The sequence below is a fragment of the Erythrolamprus reginae genome, chromosome 3, assembly GCF_031021105.1.
Source record: "Erythrolamprus reginae isolate rEryReg1 chromosome 3, rEryReg1.hap1, whole genome shotgun sequence".
NCBI classification, from domain to species: Eukaryota; Metazoa; Chordata; class Lepidosauria; order Squamata; family Dipsadidae; genus Erythrolamprus; species Erythrolamprus reginae.
In genome coordinates, this window is record NC_091952.1 from 240,230,171 (window position 1) to 240,251,698 (window position 21,528).

At 40.8% G+C, this 21,528-nt stretch overlaps 1 protein-coding gene across 2 annotated transcripts in view; it reads left to right on the forward strand.

The window, feature by feature from the left end:
- Window positions 1-21,528, forward strand: part of COL14A1 (collagen type XIV alpha 1 chain) — a 166,383-nt gene that overhangs the window by 74,895 nt on the left and 69,960 nt on the right. For both annotated transcript variants that reach the window (XM_070748242.1, XM_070748243.1), the window contains 9 exons: window positions 304-420; window positions 1,910-2,056; window positions 3,313-3,387; window positions 5,931-6,070; window positions 6,680-6,803; window positions 6,982-7,125; window positions 8,806-8,970; window positions 12,099-12,137; window positions 13,156-13,294. In XM_070748242.1, the coding sequence (XP_070604343.1) occupies window positions 304-420; window positions 1,910-2,056; window positions 3,313-3,387; window positions 5,931-6,070; window positions 6,680-6,803; window positions 6,982-7,125; window positions 8,806-8,970; window positions 12,099-12,137; window positions 13,156-13,294 (1,090 nt within the window). The remainder of the gene's footprint in view (window positions 1-303; window positions 421-1,909; window positions 2,057-3,312; window positions 3,388-5,930; window positions 6,071-6,679; window positions 6,804-6,981; window positions 7,126-8,805; window positions 8,971-12,098; window positions 12,138-13,155; window positions 13,295-21,528) is intronic.

Below are 21,528 nucleotides of genomic sequence, written 5' to 3' on the forward strand. Positions count from 1 at the left end.
TCTATAATATGAAACTCTACCACTATCTGCAACTATCGACTATGCTCAATGCATCATCAATGCAATGCGAAAGAAGAACAAAACCTGCTTTCACTCCAGAGGTGGAAATGTTTCAGAAACTTGCAAGGTGGATTTTGGCATAACATTAAAAGTTTTCACCTCTTGCTTATAAAAGGAATTTCACTAAGCAAGAACTACGGTTCCTCTGAGGTCCAAATCATAACAAAAATATGCCTTTTTCCTGTCTGATGGAATTGATTAAAAAAAGCATGAATAATATTATTTTTGTATATTTCTTTGCAGTATATTTGGGTGTGACAAACCTAGGAGCTTATCAGACCCGAATGACGAGCTTATGTGCCCAATGGCAGCCCCACAGACATGTGACTTCTTACAGAATTGTAATAGAATCTGTTACTGGTAAGCCAATATATACATATGTTGCTCAACTATTAAGGTGTGCCTATTGACCAGGAATCTAATGTTTTTATTTACAATCTTGAGGGAGCATATGTGCTGATGTCCCCATTGCCTCTTTAGTCTTCAAGGTCATGAAAGTTTCCTCAGGAATGTTCCTCAGAAACATTCCTGAGTACTAATAATATAATAATAATAATAATAATTTATTAGATTTGTATGCCGCCCCTCTCCGAAGACTCGGGGCGGCTCACAACAACGATAAAAAACAATATTATACTGGCACAAATCTAATATTAAAACAAAACAAAACTAAAAACCCTATCATAATTAAAAAGCAAACAGCACATATATACCAAACCTAAATTATAATAAGCCTGGGGGAAAGTGTCTCAAATCCCCCATGCCTGGCGGTATAGGTGGGTCTTAAGTAGTTTACGGAAGACAAGGAGGGTGGGAGCAGTTCTAATCTTCAGGGGAAGTTGATTCCAGAGGGCCTGGGCCACCACAGAGAAGGCTCTTCCCCTGGGGCCCACCAGACGACATTGTTTAGTCGACGGGACCCAGAGAAGGCCAACTCTGTGGGACCTTATCGGTCGCTGGGATTCGTGCGGTAGCAGGCGGTTCCGGTAATATCTTTGGAGAACCCCCGAGGGAGGTGGATGGATATTTCTGTACTTCTTTATCTATGTAGAGTGTCCCAGCTTGTTTGGGTGGGATGTGCCAGTCTTTCTGGGTGGAGGAGTGGATAATACAGCAAACATATAAATATGAGTGTTGACGTGTGTTCAGCATTCCTTGTTGCTATGAGGGGCCTGCCTTTATTCAGCTGAATAAATGCATAAAGCATATGGAGGCAAATACATGGACTCTGTCTTTAGTTAGACCATGCTAATGGTGAAATATAGCAGGTTCTGGAGAACCGGTAGTGGAAAATTTGAGTAGTTCAGAGAACCGGCAAATACTACCTCTGGCTGGCTCCAGAGTGGGGAGGGAATGGAGATTTTGCAATTTCCTTTCCCCAGGAGTAGGGAAGCAATGGGGATTTTGCAATATCCTCCCCACTCCTGGAGAATGGAGATTTTGCAATATCCTTCCCCCCAGGAGTGGGGGAGGGAATGGGGATTTTGTAAGATCCTTCCCCCCCAGGAGTGGGGAAGGAATGGGGATTTTACAAGATCCTCCCCACTCCTGGAGAATGGGGGGGGGGGACATGATTGAAACATTTAAATATGTTAAAGGGTTAAATAAGGTTCAAGAGGGAAGTGTTTTTAACTGGAAAGAGAACACAAGAACAAGGGGGCACAATCTGAAGTTGGTAAATCCACAGTAACTGAATTTAAACATGCCTGGGATAAACATATATCCATCCTAAGATAAAATACAGGAAATAGTATAAGGGCAGACTAGATGGATCATGAGGTCTTTTTCTGCCGTCAGTCTTCTATGTTTCTAAAGTCCTGCTCATTTAATATTTCCTCTCTACTTTCAGATGGGGCAGTAGAAGAAGTACCATTAGGTTGGGGGGCATCTAGGCATTGTTTCTATCAACTCTTTCCTGACACAAAATATAATATCAGCGTTTACTCACAAATCCAGGAATTAGAAGGGCCTGCTGTCAGTATAATAGCGGCAACACGTAAGTGGATTGAGTCTTATATAATGTTAACTCCAGCTATTGTTCATGTATTAGTTGTCAGAAGTAAACAGAGATTCCATCTTCCTATCTAATTTTCTGTTTTTTCCCCATATAGTTTCTTTTGATATACATAGCATCAGAGACTTTAGAAATTTAGAACGTCATGAAGTGAAATTGATATTAGTATGAGGAGTCAAACTTTAGATTCTTGTTCAAACATTAAAGGAAACAATTGTGATTAGCAGATGGTGTGGAAAGGCCTGGTATCATTAGTATGAACTTATTTTTTTGCCTCTCATTGGTCAATAGATGAAATTTTAGCTCCAGTACCTGTGGATGTCCAGATTTTGAACTTGAGAAAGAATTTCTGTTCTCTATAAGTGGGATCTTGATAGTTGTGCTTAGGACAATATTTTTTTACTTTATTCTTTCTCTTCAAACATCTCAGTAAGGCATACCATATTTTTCAGACTATAAGATGCTCCAGTGTATAAGACGCAAAGAGGTAAGCAAGGAAAAAAGGTTTTTGTCCTCCCTGGCTGCCAAACCCTCTTCATGCTCCATTTTTTTTACAAAAATAGGTCCATTTTTCGCAAAAATGAGGCTCATTTTGCTTCCTCCAGCTTCCAGGAGCACTCTACCAACATCCAAAAGCCACTGCGTACCCTGTTTTTCAGAAAATTGTCCAATTTTTCACCTGTTTTTGCAAAAAAATGGGTCACACAGAGGGTTTGGGAAGCCTACAGAATGCTCCTGGAGGCCGGGGAAGGCAAACACACCACTGTTTTTGCAAAAAAAAAAGGCCCATTTTCACCTGGGTTTTTTTTTTTCAAAACTGGGGTACATGGAGGGTTTGGGTGGCCTACAGCCTGGGGACTGGGGGAAGAACGCCCCCATTTTTGTGAAAAATGGCCTGTTTTTCACCCATCTTTGGCAAATACGGGAGTGTTTTTGCCTTCCCCCAACTCCCAGGAGCACTCTGCAGCCTTCCCAAATCCTCTGCGCACCCCATTTTTGCAAAAAAAAGGGCCCATTTTTCACAATGGGATGTGAGGGGTGGTGCTTCTGGAGACCACAAATGGCTGTATTCAGTGTATAAGACGCACTGACATTTCCAAACCTCTTTTTTGGGGGAAAAGTGCATCTTATACTCCCCCGTATTTAATATATATACAGGGGAGTATAATATGGTATATAATATATCAACTTCCATCGCTATATAATTCTTTCTAACTTTATTTTTGGTCCATTTTCAGTGCCATACCCAACTGAGCCACCACCAACTCCTTCAACTACCACACCACAGCCTACAATTCCTCCAGCAAAGGAAGGTAATCTTTCTTTAAAGAGAATAAAGATAACGTTTGCCGTCAGGGCTGGGGCCCATGAATGTAGCATCTTATGACAGCCAAATTGGAACTGATTCTATATGCATGTGTTTGATTGGATAGTTCATTGGGTTTATTATGGTTTTACTGTTCTTTAATAACTAATATTTCCCTTTTGTTATATTGTATTATTTACTGCTGTAAGCTGCCCTGAATCCCATTGAGATTGGGTGGCATAGAAGTCAAATTAATTAAATTAAATTAAATTAAATTAAATTACTAAGATATTTTTTTTTTTAAAAAACGATTATTTAACTATAGTATGGTAGTCCTTGAATTTCGACCATAATTGGAACCGGAACTTGATTGCTAAACAATGCGGGTTAATGAATTGTGCCCACTTTTACAACTATTTTTGCTGTTAAACAAATCACCCTGGTCATTTAACAAATATGGCTTTCCCTCAGTGACTTTGTCAGAAGCCAGCTGGAAATGTCAGCAGCTAACCCCAGGATGCTGCAAAATTTATAAATGCACGCTGGTTTCCAAACACCCAAATTGAAAATCATGTGACTTTGGGGATAACTAACATGCGAGAACATTTTTCAGCCTGTCATAACTTCAAATGGTCACTAAATGTATGGTTGTAAGTAGTGATGGGTGAACCGAACCTGCACAATTTGGGTCCGTACCGAATTTTGCGGTGTTTTGTATGCCGAACACGAACCCAAAATTTTCTCAAGCTTCGGGCAAAGTTCGGGGTCGTGTTCGGCGTTCGGAGCTTTGACGTCACCGGCAGGTTGCTAAGGATGCCAAGGTGATCACTTCCTGGATTCCATGGAATCCAGGAAGTGATCACCTTGGTGTCCTTAGCAACCTGCCGGTGATGTCAAAGCTCCGCCCATGGAATCTCTTCGTGGGAGGGATTCCCCAGCTCCTTCTAAGGGAGGTCTTCACGTAAAAATAAAAATTATTATTTTTATAAAAAAGGACGCCACAGCGGCGCTGCAAGCAAAAGGTGGTCCTTTCACATAAAAATATACGTTTATTTTTACGTGAAAGGACCACCCTTTGCTTGCAGCGCTGCTGCGGCGTCCTTTTTCGTAAAAATAACAATGTTTCTTTTTATGTGAAAGGACTGCCCTTTGAAGGAGCTGGGGAGTCCCTCCCACGAAGAGATTCCGGGGGTGGAGCTTTGATGTCACCGGCAGGTTGCTAAGGACGCCAAGGTGATCACTTCCTGGATTCCATGGAATCCAGGAAGTGATCACCTTGGCGTCCTTAGCAACCTGTCAGTGACATCAAAGCTCCACCCCCCGGAATCTCTTCATGGGAGCGTTTCCCCGTTCGGGTTCAAGTTCAGGTTTGGTTCGGGTTTGGCCAAATTTTACATAAAGTTTGTTCTAACTTGCCGAACCCGAATACCATTGGGTTCGCCCATCACTAGTTGTAAGCTGAAGACTACCTGTATGTTAGTGTGCTATGTGTACTTCTAGCTGGAATGCGGACAACTTTATGTTGGCTTGCAAGCCAACCTCTTCTTGACGTAAAAATATGAGCGGGAACAAAGTAAGGAAGTACATTTGGGGCCCAAGAATGAATTACAATGGTACAGTATCTGTTTTGGTATTTGCTTTAAGATAGTCTTTGTTTTAAATATGTAGTTTAAATACAGGAACATTTAAGAGTAAATGTGAAAAAGGAATGATCAAAAAGCACAATTCTTTTGGTAATTCGTGATGAAAGAGTGAGAAAACTAGTGAGGGATACGCGAGTGACAAAAGGCTCTAAACATAGAATTAATTGGTAGTTTCAGGCCAATTTTTTTTGCTGTTAGCAGGTTATTAAGAAGCATATGAATATAAGGAAGAAGTTATATTTCATGCTTGTTGATTTTGATGAAGTGAGTTGGAGTAAATTATGAAAAATTCTTAGCAAGTCTGGCGCTAGAAGCCTGATGATGAATCATTTAGAATGTTGTATCAGGGCAATGAAGCATCTTTGAGAATCAATAAAATGTTCAACAAATTATTTGGCATTGCTCCCTTGGTTATTCAAAGTCTTTATGCATAAATATAGAATGGATGTTTGTGTGATACTTGAATATTTTAGTGTTTGTTTGAACATGAATATGCATTACTTTTCTATGGAAACATTGCTATGTTGCTGGCTGAGAAGCGGAATGATTTGCAATGTTAGACTGTATGATGAAAAGATAACTATGGATCTGTACATTATTATTTTTTTTATTTATTGTATGTTACCCATCTCACTACTGAGCAACTATTAAAGATGGAAGTAACTGTATTTGATTAGGAAAACTAAATCAAAAATTGCAAATAAGGCATGAAATTAAAGCATGTAAATTAATTTGTATACCTTGATAGAACTCTACTAAAACTGGGAAATTTGTGGAGAAATATACAAAAGCAAAGAATAAACATTTGTCAAAATAAAGGAAACTTATTTATGTATATGAACATGCTTCTGCCATAGTGAATCAGAGTTTCTTTTTTTATTTCAAAGTACTTTGTGTATTTTTGCAGTTTGCAAAGCTGCAAAGGCTGACCTGGTATTTTTGGTGGATGGATCTTGGAGTATTGGAGATGCAAATTTCAACAAAATAATTGGCTTTCTATATAGCACTGTTGGTGCTCTTGACAAGATTGGTCCTGATGGAACTCAGGTGAGCAAGATAGAAGATTAATTGAGAATATGAACATTTTAAAGTTAGGGTGAAATGTTTTCAATTCTATCAAAAAAATAGTCACACTGAATGCATTGAAAGTTAATCTGAAAAAAATGTTTATTTTTTACATTTTTATTCCAACACAAAAACTCTTTGGCCATAGTTTTTAAACTGTGTTTTTTTTTGGTCTAGCTTAATCATGATCTAGATCAGGAGTTCCAAACTTGACAATTAATACTTATGAACTTCAACTCCCAGAATTCCTCAGCTAGCCATGAGAATTCTGGGAGTTAAAGTTCATGAATGTTAAAGTTGCCAAGTTTGGAGAAAAAGTACTCTTTTGTTGAGTACTTCAACTTTTTTAGTTGAAAAAGTACCCTTTTGTCGGTTCTAAATCTCCACTAAATTATCTTCTTTGCATGACTTAATATTTTGAGAAAAGGAGAAAAAATTTACTATTTCTTTAGTTTGATAACCAGCCATCTTTTTCTGAAATGATTTTCTTGTTTCATGCTCCTTCCCATATCTGACTCATAGGCTGGGATTTTAAAAAAGTAAAATTAAATTCTCTTAAATTGTGTACATTGCGGTATGTTTCTTATTCAGGTGGCAATTGCCCAGTTCAGTGATGATACAAGGACAGAATTTAAATTGAATGCTTATAGAAGCAAAGAAACCCTACTAGATGCCATTCAGCACATAGCCTACAAAGGGGGAAACACCAAAACAGGTGGGTTGAATTGCCGGAAGAGTTATAGGAGAAGAGATAGAATTTACAAAGTTGAGTTCATTAAATTTTTTCTTAGACATCCAATAGTGGTTTAACATTACATGATAATTTTTCCTTCCTTCCTTCCTTCCTTCCTTCCTTCCTTCCTTCCTTCCTTCCTTCCTTCCTTCCTTCCCAGGCAGAGCAATTAAACACGCACAACAGATCTTATTCACTTTGGAGTCTGGGACCAGGAAGGGGATCCCAAAAGTTTTAGTAGTAATCACAGATGGACGATCTCAAGATGATGTGAATCAAGTTTCTAGAGAGATGCAACTTGATGGTAAGGATTTCTTTTCTTAGGAAACCTTTACAACGCCATCAATTTGATACAAATGTGCCTGGCCTTCCATGGTAAATAAATAGATGACCCTGTTAAACATATTTTGTGAATTTAGCCAGTTATAGTTTATTCAATTTAAATCATGATTGAATAAATAATGGTGTAGCATATACGATCCCCAATTCTTTCCATTTTTGTTAGCTAATTGGACACTTAAATGCCACAAACACATACAGTATATGGCTTGTTTATCAGAAACAAACCCTCCACAGAATTAGCTTCCAAATTAGAGTTTACAACCACCTTCTTCAACCTGATGAACCCAAGTTTAGTTGGGGGGGTGTAGCTTCTGTACTTTAACTTGTAAAATACTCTAGCTTACAATAGTGGTATGCTGGCAGAGCAAATATTATTGTTAGATCATGTGTTATTGAGAGAAATAAAGGAAATATGCGTCTTTATCCATTTGACTTAGACATGGGTTGTTTCTGTTCCTAAAATAAACTTGGCCAGCCAAAGGGAATGGGATGCCAAAACCAATCATTTTCTGAATAAACAGATGGTGTTGATAAGAGCAAGAAGGTTATTTATGACCTGTTCTGGCACTTGGAGAAAACTAAGTTTGGCCCAAGAAGTAGCTAGAGCAATCTTCTCCAATGTTCCCTCTGTATGTATTGGACAATAAATATCCACCATTTTCTTAGATCAGGGGTGTTCAGTGTTGGCAGCTTTCAAACTGGTGGGCTTCAACTCTGAGAATTTCCAGCCTGACTGGGGAATTCTGGGAGTTGAAGTCCACAAGTCTTAAAGTTGCCAAGATTGGATACCTTTGTCTTAGAGGAATTATCTAGTTTAACACAATTGGATGAGATTATTATTATTTATTATTATTTATTGGATTTGTATGCCGCCCCTCTCCACAGACTCAGGGCGGTTAACAACAATGATAAAAAACAACATGTAACAATCCAATTTAATAAAACAACTAAAAACCCTTATTATAAAAACCAAACATACACACAAACATACCATACATAACTTGTAATGGCCTAGGGGAAGGAATATCCTAACTCCCCCATGCCTGGTGACAAAGGTGGGTTTTGAGTAATTTGCAAAAGACAAGGAGGGTGGGGGCCATTCTAATCTCTGGGGGGAGTTGATTCCAGAGGGCCGGAGCCACCACAGAGAAGGCTCTTCCCCTGGGGCATGCCAAATGATATTGTTTGGTCGACGGGACCCGGAGAAAGCCAACTCTGTGGGACCTTATCGGCCGCTGGGATTCGTGCGGTAGAAAAGCAGTTCCAGATGTATTCTGGCCCAATGCCATGTAAGGCTTTAAAGGTCATTACCAACACTTTGAATTGTAACCGGAAACTGATCGGCAGCTGGTGCAGGTTGTGGAGTGTTGCAGAAATGTTGACTGGAAGTGATGTGCCGGTGCCTGGAGGCTGTTGGGGCCTGGATGGGTGTCAACAAACTCAAACTCAACCCTGATAAGACGGAGTGGCTGTGGGTATTGCCTCCCAAGAAGGACAATTCCATTTGTCCATCCATTACCCTGGGGGGAGAACTGAGGAAGCCTTAACTAGATTAATAAAAATATATTCAACTTTTATTTATATGTTTACCAATTAACGGAGCCCAGAAATATTTCCTTCCTTCCTTTTTTTCCTTCCCCAGGATTCAGTATATTTGCCATTGGAATAGCAGATGCTGATTACGCAGAACTGGTTAACATCGGCAGCAAACCGAGCGACAGACATGTGTTCTTTGTGGATGACTTTGATGCCTTCAAGAAGATTGAAGATGAACTGATCACTTTTGTCTGTGAAACAGCCTCTGCAAGTTAGTGGTGGCTTCTTTCTTTCTGCCTATTGCCCTTGTTTTTTTTAAAAGCATTTTGCTTACGTGATCTTCAGAATGATGGTGTACAACATCTCATTTATCTTCATGTGTATTTAGACTTCAGTCCCATTAAATTTAATGTTTTCTCCCAGATAAGCGTGAACTTGATGGTAGCATTACAGGAGTGTATGTTCCATTTATAGACAATTTGGATGGTGCTCAAAATAGCTGATAACAATTTCAAATGTACTACTATGATTAAGTCAATTAAGAACATGTAATGTATACAAATGATGGTGCCATCATTTAAAAACTACTTAGTCAATTTGAATAGAATACAGTGATACCTCATCTTACGAACTTAGTTGGTTCCGGGACGAGGTTTCTAAGGTGAAAAGTTTGTAAGACGAAACAATGTTTCCCATAGGAATCAATGGAAAAGCGATTAATGCGTGCAAGCCCAAAACTCACCCCTTTTGCCAGCCGAAGGACCCGTTTTTGCACTGCTGGGATTCCACTGAGGCTCCCCTCCATGGGAAACCCCACCTCCAGACTTCTGTGTTTTTGTGATGCTGCAGGGGAATCCCAGCAGGGGAATCCCAGCAGTGCAAAAACAGGTGCTTCGCTGGTAACGGAAGTCCAGAGGTAGGGTTTCCCAGCGAGGGGAGCCTCAGTGAAATTGCAGCATTGCAAAAACACAGAAGTCCTCGAAACCTCACCTCCGGACTTCCGTGTTTTTGTGATGCTGCGATTTTGCTGTGGCTCCCCTCGCTGGGAAACCCCACCTCCGGACTTCCGTTGCCAGCGAAGCACCCATTTTTGCACTGCTGGGATTCCCCTGCAGCATCGCAAAAACACAGAAGTCCGGAGTGGTGTTTCCCATGGAGGGAGCCTCAGGGGACTCCCAGCAGCACAAAAACGGGCGCTTCACTGGCAACAGAAGTCCGGAGGCAGGGCATCCCAGTGGCGGCGGCTTGGGTTTGTAAGGTGAAAATAGTTTTGAAGAAGAGGCAAAAAAATCTTAAACCCCGGGTTGTATCTTGAAAAGTTTGTATGACGAGGGGTTTGTAAGACGAAGTATCACTGTACTTCCATCTATGGCACTGGTTCTCAACCTTTCTAATGCCGCAACCCCTTAATACAGTTCCTCATGTTGTGGTGACCCCCCCCCCCACCATAAGTCTAGCCCCAATTCTCCCAACAGAGCTTTAAGCTGATTGGCAGGAAGGTCAGAGCGACACCCCCGATGTAAACGCCTAATTGGTCAGATTGTAAAAATCTGTTCCAAGGCACCAGAATAGAAGCTTTAGTTCTTAACACCATGGGAAATTTGTCTTTTCCCATTATTTAAGTGAAACGGTCGTTCGACCCCCAGGTTGAGAACCACGGATCTATGGTAAATGAAACCCATGGAGAATGTCTTTAAAAACACTTAGGAGGACAGAATTGGCTGGAATATGTCTGTTTGACAATGAAGATGGTCAATTTGTAAGTAAAAAAGGAATAAATATTTTTAAAAGCTGAGCAATTTTAGAAAAAAGCAATGTAAAGAAAGCATCCTGATTCATTTTAGTATAGGTATCTATGTATGTAATATTAGCTGTAGTATTTTGGCTTCAATATTATATCAACCCATCTTTGTTTCCATCATGTCTGTATAGTATTTAATAGATGACATTCATCCTTCTGTTCCTACCATCTTCTTCTTCTTGTGCCATATCCATCTCATTGGATGTTGGTGATCATGTTGGCGATCCTATCAATAGCTTTACGAAAAAGTTCTGTTGAGTTTTGTCCAAATCAGTCCTTTAGCTTTTGAATCCATGATGTTCTTCTTCTGCCTGGACCTCAGTTACCTTCAATCTTTCCTTGCAGGATTAGGTGAAGGATGCCGTATTTTTCTGGATTTCACATCACATGTCCAAAATATTCTAACTTTCACTTTTTTTTGGTTTGGATGATTTTTCTTGGCTTATCACCTCCTCGTTTGTGATTTTGTCAACCCAGCTTATAGGAAACAGGCATCTGTAAATCCACATTTCAAATGCTTCTATTTTATTCAAGCGATTTCTGTCAAGGAGACCAACTCTCTACTTCGTAGAGCCGGAGAGAAAAGATATAACATCAGACAAGCCCGATTTTCAGTCTTAGGCTTATGTCGTGACTGCAGAAGACCTTTTCCATTCTGAAGAATGCTGTTCGAGCTTTCCCTACCCTTGTTTTTACTTCAGTGGTCAGTGTTTGTACCATTGCAGTAATAAAGCACCCGATATAGTATAGATCAGTGATGGCGAACCTTTTTCAGCTCGGGTGCCAAAAGGGTGTGGATGGGCATGATAATGTGCATGCATGTGCCCACACCTATAATGTAGTGCCCTCTCTCCACGCATGTGCACAACCCCTACTCTTCCCCTCCATACACACATGTGCACAATCCCCCCTGTGTTGCCTCCCCATGCGTGTGCACAGGCCTCACTGAAGTCTCCAAACTTTCAGCAGGCCCTTTGGGCTATTTTTCACTCTCCCTGGGAATTCTGGACTCCATTACAGCCATAAGAAGAGGATTACATCTAATGGCTAAAATTCACATAGAAGTGTCATCACGAGCTATTGAATGCTAAAGAGAGTAACAATGCCTGTCACATTGTCAACAACAGATTGTTTGCCTGTCTCAGCTACACAAAAGACAGACATGTCGGCTAGTTTTCAAACATCTCCGGAGAGGGGCGGCATACAAATCTAATAAATAAATAAACAAACATCTGCTTCCCCTCAAACCGCACCCAAAGAGCAGTGATGACTTTGTGCCCTGGTTTTTCAAAATAGATGGAGAAATTCCATTGATCACAACAAAGGCAACATCGCAGTGTTTATTGCAGTAAGCTGAAGAATCAATAGCCCCACAATCTATCAAAGTTTATAGGAAATACCACGGTGCAAGAAACTTGGCTAAAGGAATATTTGATCGCATTTTGACACTTTTTAAAAAAATGTTGTTTACAGGCCACATTCTAAAGCTTTGGCGTGTTTTAATTTCTTGCTCTTGATACAGTTGTTATTAAAATATAATACACTTGGCATTATGGCCATTTCTTTTCAGAGATAATTTGTTTTCTTCCTTTGCACAGCTTGTCCATTGGTGTATAAAGAGGGCAACAGTTTAGCAGGTATGTAGTTATTAAATAAGTACATTTTTCATGTGATAAGCAGTGAGTGAATGATGTAATATTCAAATAGTGTATTTCCTTGCAATAGTTACAACTTAAAGGTGATAGCTGTGGAGAGGGAATATTGTAATATTCTCGGTTATTTATGAGATCTTGGAGTGTTTTTTGTTATTGTGTTAGTTGTTTTGCCTCAGAATGTGCTGTATGCTTTTAACTGTTTTACTGCTTTTGGATTTTGCAAGCCATACAGAGTCTACTGGAGTGGCTCTACCAAATGTAAATATTTAACAATAGCTTTTTAAATTAAAAATAAACTTTATTTGTAGCACACAAAATACAAACAACAACACACACAAACATTAAAATAAAAGTTGGACAATTTGTCATGTGCCTGTAATACAATTCTAACAGTTCTTATTTTCTATTACATGGATTGTATTTACATAATATACATCAAGTTTTAGCAAAGATCTTATCCTGGTATATCTTTTTCTTTGTTTTCCTTTTGTAACAATAACTTAATAACATTACATTCTACATGGTGCCTACTCTGCACCATAAATGGGGAGAGAAAATTATATTTGGAGGCAGTACTGAAAGAAAAAAGAAGCATTTAAGCAAAATTAATGTGAACCTTGGGATTTGTTAATCATCATAAATACATGTCAATTGCCAAATCTTTGAATTTTGGTCATGTCACTATGGGTATACTGCAATGATTGTAAGCATGAAAAACAACCATAAGTGACTTTTTAAAGTGCTGTTGTAACTTTGAATAGTTACAAACCAAATGGTTTTAAATCTAGGTATACCTGTACTGTCTTTCTTGAATTAGTTTCTTCTACTTCCTGTATAATAGAAATTGAAAGCATAAGGACGGGTTTTTTGGTTAGTTGTACAATTATTGTCAGATGGTAAGAATTTGCAGGGCCTGAGTTGCTAAACCGTTCATTACATAATTTATATTTAACTTCCCATTCCAATTAAGAAGTAGAAACTCCTCTCTTTTGGTTTCTAGGATTTAAAATGATGGATATGTTCGGCTTGGTTGAAAAAGAGTTCGCAGCTGTGGAAGGAGTATCTATGGAACCTGGAACGTTTAACGCCTACCACTGTTATGGGCTGCATAAGGATGCTTTGGTCTCTCAGCCAACCAAGTACGTACTGAAGATAATGCTATTGTCAGGTGCAAAGAACAGGATCTTTCATTAAATTCAAGCACAGAAGTTTTAATATTACAACCGATACACAAGAGCAGGGATCTCCAAACTTGGCAACTTATTTTTTATTTATTTATATTTATTTATTTTGTCCAATACACAATACATATTGAAGAGAATAGACATGAAGTATTATATATAAAGAAAAGATATAAAAATAGAGGGGAAGATATATATGAAAGGAAGAAAAGATATATGATATATGAGATAAAGAGAGACAATTGGACAGGGGACGAAAGGCACACTAGTGCACTTATATACGCCCTTTACTGACCTCTTAGGAACCTGGATCCCTCCTTATTTGTTAAAATGGTTCATCATCTGGCACGAGAGCTGAATGCCAAAAACAGTATTGCCTGGAAAAAAGAGCATATTTTTTACAGTCAAGCTTGGAGCGATTAATATTAAGTTTGAATTTGTTGCGTGCTCTTGTGTTGTTGCGGTTGAAGCTGAAGTAGTCCTTGACATGCAGGACGTTGCAGCATATGATCTTGTGGGCAATACTTAGATTGTGTTTTAGGCGTCATAGTTCTAAGCTTTCTAGACCTAGGATTGATAGTCTGCTTTCGTAGGGCATTCTGTTTTGAGTGGAGGAGTGAATGGCTCTTCTGGTGAAGTATCTCTGGACATTTTCAAGGGTGTTGATGTCAGAGATGTGGTATGGGTTCCAGACAGATGAACTGTATTCAAGTATGGGTCTGGCAAAAGTTTTGTAGGCTCTGGTGAGTAGTGTGAGATTGCCGGAGCAGAAGCTGCATAGGATCAGGTTAACAATTCTAGAAGCCTTTTTGGCAATATTGTTGCAGTGGGCTTTAGCGTTTAGGACAGTGATGGGCAACCTTTTGAGCTTGGTGTGTCAAAATTCGCCAAAAAACCGAGAATAATTCGGGTGGTGTGTCACCTTGAGAAAAAAACACTCTCACTCTCTCTCACTCTCTTCCTTCCTCTCTCCTCTCTCACTCTTTCTTTCTTGCTCTCTCTCACTCGCTCTCTCTCTTCCTTCCTATCTTCTCTCTCTCTCTCTCTTTCTTTCTCTCTCCCTTCCTTTCTTTCCTTCTCTCTTCCTTCCATTTTTTTTCTCTCTCTCTCTTTTCCTTCCTTCCCCTCTTCCCCTCCCTCTCCCTCTCTTTCTCCCTCTCTCCCTTTATATTTATCTCTTCCTTCCTCTCTTCCTCCCTTTCTCTCTCCCTCTTGTTCACTTTTCTCTCCCTTCCTTCCCTCCCTCCTTCTTTCCTCTCCTCTTTCCCTCCCTCGCTTTCTCTTCTTTCTCTCCACGTCTCCGGCGGGCAGCCGGCTTTGCTGACCGGCACAAGGCTCAAGCCAGCTGCCCGGGAAAGCCCTGTGCCGGCCAGGAAAGCCGGCTTTCCGGGAAAGCAGTGCGCTTTTCATATGCGCTGCTTTCCTGCTGCAACTCTTTCCTGGGCAGGGGGGGGGACCCCCCAAACTGATCAGATTCAAGAAAAAGGTTATCAAGGGGGGCAGGGGGTTGTAAAAATCTAGTTATGAGCCACCAAAGGAGGAAACAAACAGCACGACGTCCACACAGTTCTTTTTTCGGACTCTCTTTTTTGCGAGGCCGGCATGATTTTTTAAAATTACAAATTAATAACCCCTCATCCTTTACGTTTAAACCGGTAAGGGTTTACCTTAGCACCATCTCCTGTAACAGCTATAAGAGGAAACGGCAATTAAGTTATTCCGCCCTCCCCGATGCGATTGACCCAAGGGGAGGGGACACCGCGCGCTGCTCGTGGAGGGAAAGAAGCGAAGGAGGGAGGGGAGGTTGGAGTAGATTTCCTGGCGGAGTGATATTTGTTTACGGGATGAGCAGTTTAATGTAAGCAAAGTAGGACCCCCGGGTAAATAGCCCTGGGAGTGAAATTAAAATTGCAACCGGCACAATTTTTTTTTAATCGGTGCAAAACAAAATTAAGGGGAGAGGAAAAATAATAATAATAATTGGGCTTGCTGTACCTGCTTGCAGTCGGTGGGAAATTGGAAAGTGGGGAGATTTGAATCTTGGCCACTCCCTAAAGCTCCCCTTTTCTCGGCGGCCGCGTGTCACCGAAAATGGCTACGCGTGTCAGTGCTGACACGCGTGTCATAGGTTCGCCATCACTGGCTTAGGTCATTTGATATTAGTATTCCAAGGTCTTTTACTGAGTGGGGGTTGGCTGTGAGATTTTGTTTATTTAAGACTTATGGACTTCAGCTCCCAGAATTCTCTAGCCAAAAGGTCTGGCTGAGAAATTCTGGGAGCTGAAGTCCACAAGTCTTAAAGTTGCCAAGTTTGTACACCCTTGTATAAGAATTTCCATCAACTAATGATCAGCACTAAATTGGTAGATTTAGCTAGATAAGGGTCAACAGGTTTTAAGAGAGGCTGGACTTGGATCTCTTGTGGCAATGCAAGGACTCTAAAATGATGGCTTCTCTTATACAAGTAGTCCTCAATTAAGAACTGGTCATTTAGCAACTGTTCAAAGTTACAACAGACCTCCTCAGAGCTACTTATGACCCTGGTTTCAAAGCTGTTCGTCCCTCCCTTTCTATGCAGTTATGTGATCACATTTTGGGTGCTTAGCAACTGACCAATATTTGCAGATATTTGCAGTGTCCCATGATCGCCTCACTGAAATTTAAGGTGTTTATTTCCAGTTTATGGCAAAAAAAACCCCAACTCAGTGCAAACAATGGATTTAATGACCGCCACATTCATTTAACAATGGTCACAAAAAAGAGACAGTGTAAAATCAGGTGGGGTCACACAGTAACCTGCTTAATTTGATTACGGACAGACTTTAGGAACAATCTGTAATATTATAGTCATAAGCAACTGTTAAAAAAATAACTTATGCAACCTAACCATGTAATATCAATGTAATTTTTGTATCTAGGAAAGGGAGTTTGATTATTTTGGAATTACAGTGATTGATTGATTAATTGGTTTAATTTTATTTAATTTAATTTAGAAACTGCCCATCTTGCTCAGAGAGGCTCTGTTCAATTACACACATTCGAATACAGAATATTGGTATATTGGTATGTGCGTGTATGTTTTTCACACAGCCTTGCATGCACATGTACATTGCACATACTGCTACAATTGCATAAAGGAACAAAGATGTCCTGCAATTTCTGTACATGATGGCAATGCCGCCGGCGACTCACCAGCTGGCGCGGGGTTGCGGCGTGGGACCGGGGAAGGAGGCCGCCATGTTGGGGCGGAGCCTGCGGCCCCTCGTCATCCCTAGGGGCCGCAGTGACGAAGTTTGGTGGCGCAGGCCACCCATTGGCCGGGCGAGGGTGAGGCAGCCCTATAAAAGGGGCTGCCTCGTGGCGCAGTTACCCTCGCCCGGCAGTTTGGAGACACCCGCCCACCCTCCCTCTGCTACAGGGTACATATGATGGGTCGCCCACGGTGGGGCCGAGTAGGAATTTTTTGCAACCACAGCAAATTGGCCCAGCTCTGGTTGTTTTTTCGCCTGCTCTACTCTGTACGTTGGAGTTGTGGTTAGGGGGTGGTCTCACCGACTAGTGCCCCCCCCCTCAAGGTCACTGGGGGGGGGGGTTGGCCGATAGGGGGCGGAAATGGGCGTAAGCAGCAATGGTGATCTCCTTTAGGGGCACCTCTACTGAGGTGAAGGGGGGATCTTCCTCTCGGATCACAGGGCTCGACCGGCCTGGGTTCGTTGAGGGGGGTTTCTCCTGTGGCTCGCTGCATGGATATTATCAGTGACCAGTGGCGAGCCATCCCACACGCCAAGGGGGCGTAGCCAGGGGCAAGGCGCAGGTGTAATTTTACCATGACCCTGCACCCAGGCATGGAGCTTTCGCCCAGAAGTTGCTCAGTTGAGTTTGTGTTGAAGTTAACTCCGCCCCCATTTGAGTTTATGCACCACTGCAGGTCACGTGGGCTTATTTGGTTAATTAGTTAATTAAGTTGAGTTAATAAAAGTGACCCTATTTATACCCATTACTGTTGTCCGACTGTTACTCCGCCTGCGCCGCAATTGTTTTGCATTAAAAATAAAACTAAAATAAGCAAGGAAAAAAAGCTTTTTGGCTTAAAAGTTTCCCAGATAAAGAAGTATTTGCTTAGGGAAAAAAGATGGTGGGAAAAAGAAACAGCATCTGGAAATTCTCCCCCAGACGTTTCCTTCTTTCCTGAAAGATTTCTCACTAATTTGTAAGCCTCTTGAAAGAATTCCAAGCAGAAATCTGATGGATGCCTCTCAGCTCCATTTGCAAGTTGAGTCAGTGGTTGCATTGAGATGCAGGACTAAGTCGGAGTTTAGCATTACAGCTGCAGTCCAGATTTCCTTTCTTTCTCCTCCACTGTGACTTCTAGAAGGCAATTAGAAACATTTGCTTCAGCCTTCAGTATAATCCCGGTATTGTCATACCTTGCTTGGCATTTGACTGCTCCAAACCTTGTCAAATTCAGTACTCAACGTGTTTTGAAGCAGAAATCTTGTCACGATGCTTGTCTCTTGGTAGTTGATTAGATTAGATTAGATTAGATTAGATTTATTGGATTTATATGCCGCCCCTCTCCGCAGACTCGGGGCGGCTCACAACAATGGTGAAGAACAGTACATAGTAATAAATCTAATATTTAAAAATCTAGATTACAGTTTTAGATTAAAAAGTCCAAAAAAGAAACCCCAATATATAAAAAACAACACACAATCAAATCATACACAAAAACTACATGGGCAAGGGGGAGATGTTTCAATTCCACCATGCCTGATGGGAGAGGTGGGTTTTAAGAAGTTTACGAAAGGCAAGGAGGGTGGGGGCAATTCTGATCTCTGGAGGGAGCTGGTTCCAGAGGGTCGGAGACACCACAGAGAAGGCTCTTCCCCTGGGTCCCGCCAGACGACATTGTTTAGTCGACAGGACCCGGAGAAGGCCAACTCTGTGGGACCTAACCGGTCGCTGGGATTCGTGCGGCAGAAGGCGGTCTCGCAGATATCCTGGTCCAATGCCATGAAGGGCTTTATAGGTCATAACCAACACTTTGAATTGTGACCGGAAACTGATTGGCAGCCAATGCAGACTGAGGAGTGTTGGAGTAACATGGAAATATGTAAAATGTATTTGTTTGTTTGTTTGTTTGTTTGGTCACGTACGTACTGGTAGTATACAAAGATATAGCAATGCTTATATACATGATGCTAGTAAAAGAGAAATATTAGGACAGGGGACAGTAGGCACGCTGGTGCACTTATGCACGCCTCTTACTGACCTTTTAGGAATTGGGAGAGGTGAACAGTAGATAGTCTAGGAGTAAAGTTTTGGGGGTTAGGTGATGATACTACAGAATCTGGTAGTGAGTTCCATGCATCTACTACTCAGTTACTAAAGTTGTATTTCCTGCAGTCAGGTTTGGAGCGGTTTACTTTAAGTTTGTATCTGTTGTGTGTTGTTGTGGTTGAAGCTGAAATAGTCGTTGATAGGAAAGGTGTTGTAGCAGATGACTTTATGGGCTACACTTAGGTCACGTTTAAGGTGACGTAGTTCTAAGCTTTCTAAACCTAGGATTGTAAATGTGTTTCCGTATTCTGTTGCGAGTGGAAGAGTGGAAGGCTCTTCTAGTAAAGTATCTCTGGATATTTTTCTAGAGTGTTTAGGTCCGAAATGTGGTGTGGGTTCCAGACAGCTGAACTATATTCAAGGATTGTTCAGGTGTTAGTTTTGTATGTTCTGGTTAGTATTGTGAGATTACCAGAGAAGAAGCTACATAGGATTTGCTGGTATCGGCTTATTTATTTATTTTGTTTATTTATTTATTTTCTCCAATACACAATGAGGGTTTTAGTGGGTGGGTATATATATATATATATACACATAGTAAAATACATGATGAAGGTTATAGAGGAGATACCCATAGTAAAATATATCTATGAAATAATAGAAAAAAAGATATAGTAATAGAACATATCAATGAAAGAATAGAAGAAGAGATATAGGAATGGAAGAAAGGTATAGGAGATATAGGAGATTGCTGATATCAGCTGCCTTGTGACTTGCTATTTATTTAGGTTGAAATAGCATGTGGTAAGTCATGTGGTTTTTCTCAGTATCTGTCTATTTTAGTATTCAGCACGTCTTCCGGAACGAATTAACAACGAGAACCTAGGTACTACTGTATGTCATTTCATTTGATTTGTGCTCATTCAGATGAACCAACCGGAGATTCACATTACCCCTACCCTACCGGCCTTCCGGAAAGCCATTAAGACCTGGCTTTTCCAGTAGGGCTGGGACCATTAATGACTGAATGTTTCTAGTTTTTTAATAAGGCTATTAATTGTTTTAATATTTACTTGATACTGTAATTTTTATAATTGTCTTTTATATGTTGTTAGCCGCCCAGAGTCCACTGGAGTTGGGCAGCATATACATCTTGTTAAACAATCAACAATCAACAGAACTGCAGAATGTAGTTCCAACACAGATGGACTAGATGAGTGTTTTGGAACCTTGGCAACATTATTATTATTATTATTATTATTATTATTATTATTATTATTATTATTATTATTATTATTATTATTTTATTTTTATTTTCTTAATTGGATTTGTATGCCGCCCCTCTCCGTAGACTCGGGGCGGCTAACAACAGTAAAACAAAACAGCATGGAAATCCAATACTAAAACAGCTAAAAAACCCTTATTTGTAAAACCAAACATACATACGAACAAACATACCATGCATAAATTGTAAGGCCTAGGGAGAAAGAATATCTCAGTTCCCCCATGTCTGACGGCAGAGGTGGGTTTTAAGGAGTTTACGAAAGGTGAAGAGGGTGGGGGCAATTCTAATATCCGGGGGGAGTTGGTTCCAGAGGGCCGGGGCCGCCACAGAGAAGGCTCTTCCCCTGGGTCCCGCCAAACAACATTGTTTTGTTGACGGGACCCGGAGAAGGCCCACTCTGTGGGACCTAACCGGTCGCTGGGATTCGTGCGGCAGAAGGCGGTCTCGTAGATACCCTGGTCCGGTGCCATGAAGGGCTTTATAGGTAATGACCAACACCTTGAATTGTGACTGGAAACTGATCGGCAACCAATGCAGATTGCAGAGTGTTGGTGTTACATGGGCATATTTGGGAAAGCCCATGATTGCTCTTGCAGCTGCATTCTGCACGATCTGAAGTTTCCGAACACTTTTCAAAGGTAGCCCCATGTAGAGAGCATTACAGGAGTCGAGCCTCGAGGTGATGGACTTTAACACGGATGGACTTCAACTCCCAGATTTTTCTTGAGCACGCATGCTTTAATATGGGTGGACTTCATCTCCCAGAACTTCCACAGCCTACATGCTTTAAAATGCATGGGCATTGATTGGTTGGGGAATTCTGGGAATTGAAGTCCACATATCTTAAAGTTGCCAAAATTGAGAAACAGTGGATTAGATATCTACTGTTGCTGCAGGCTGAAGCTGAGACAATCACTAAGAAGTAAGCAAACAAAAATTGCAGGGAGGGGCAGCATTTAAGGTGGCTATGTGAGACAACAGAAAGCTAAGGGGCTAGCCCTCATCTCTTCTGTAGAGGAGCTCTAGAAAGAATTAAGGCTCGAGAAGTTTCAGCTGTACAGTAGTAGATAGATAGATTTCTGGCAAAGACCCAAACCAAAATTGGAACTGATAGACTTGTCTTCGCCAGGAAATGTCTAATTTAAAATTAAAAAGCCATGTCATAAATGTTTGACTGCAGTTGAATAGCTACCTAGATCTGTTTAGTATCAACAGTGTGCAGGTTAAACTTTATTTCAAAAGCACTGAAAAGTCATATGGCGATTACTTATCTAGCAGTTGTACAAAGCCTTCTCTGTATTAAAGCCAGAAAACGTGACCTCATGATTCCATTTTATTGCTTTCCAATAAAGCCGTTTTGTCTGGAATGGAGGGTGGATATTGAGACATTTCACCATTGCAAATCACCACTCTCGGCATAGACAATGGGACCCAGAAGAGGTTTTGCTAATTATACCTATCTTGCACCCTTAGTTTGGATTTGCACTGCATTTGTGCAGCCCTGGGTAATGCTGTAGAGTTGTTCTTTCCCTAATGATGTTGATGATGATGATATCCATTCAGTTGAGTTTGACTCATGATAGAATTTAATAGATTAGAATAGACTAGATTGCAGGTAGAACAGAAT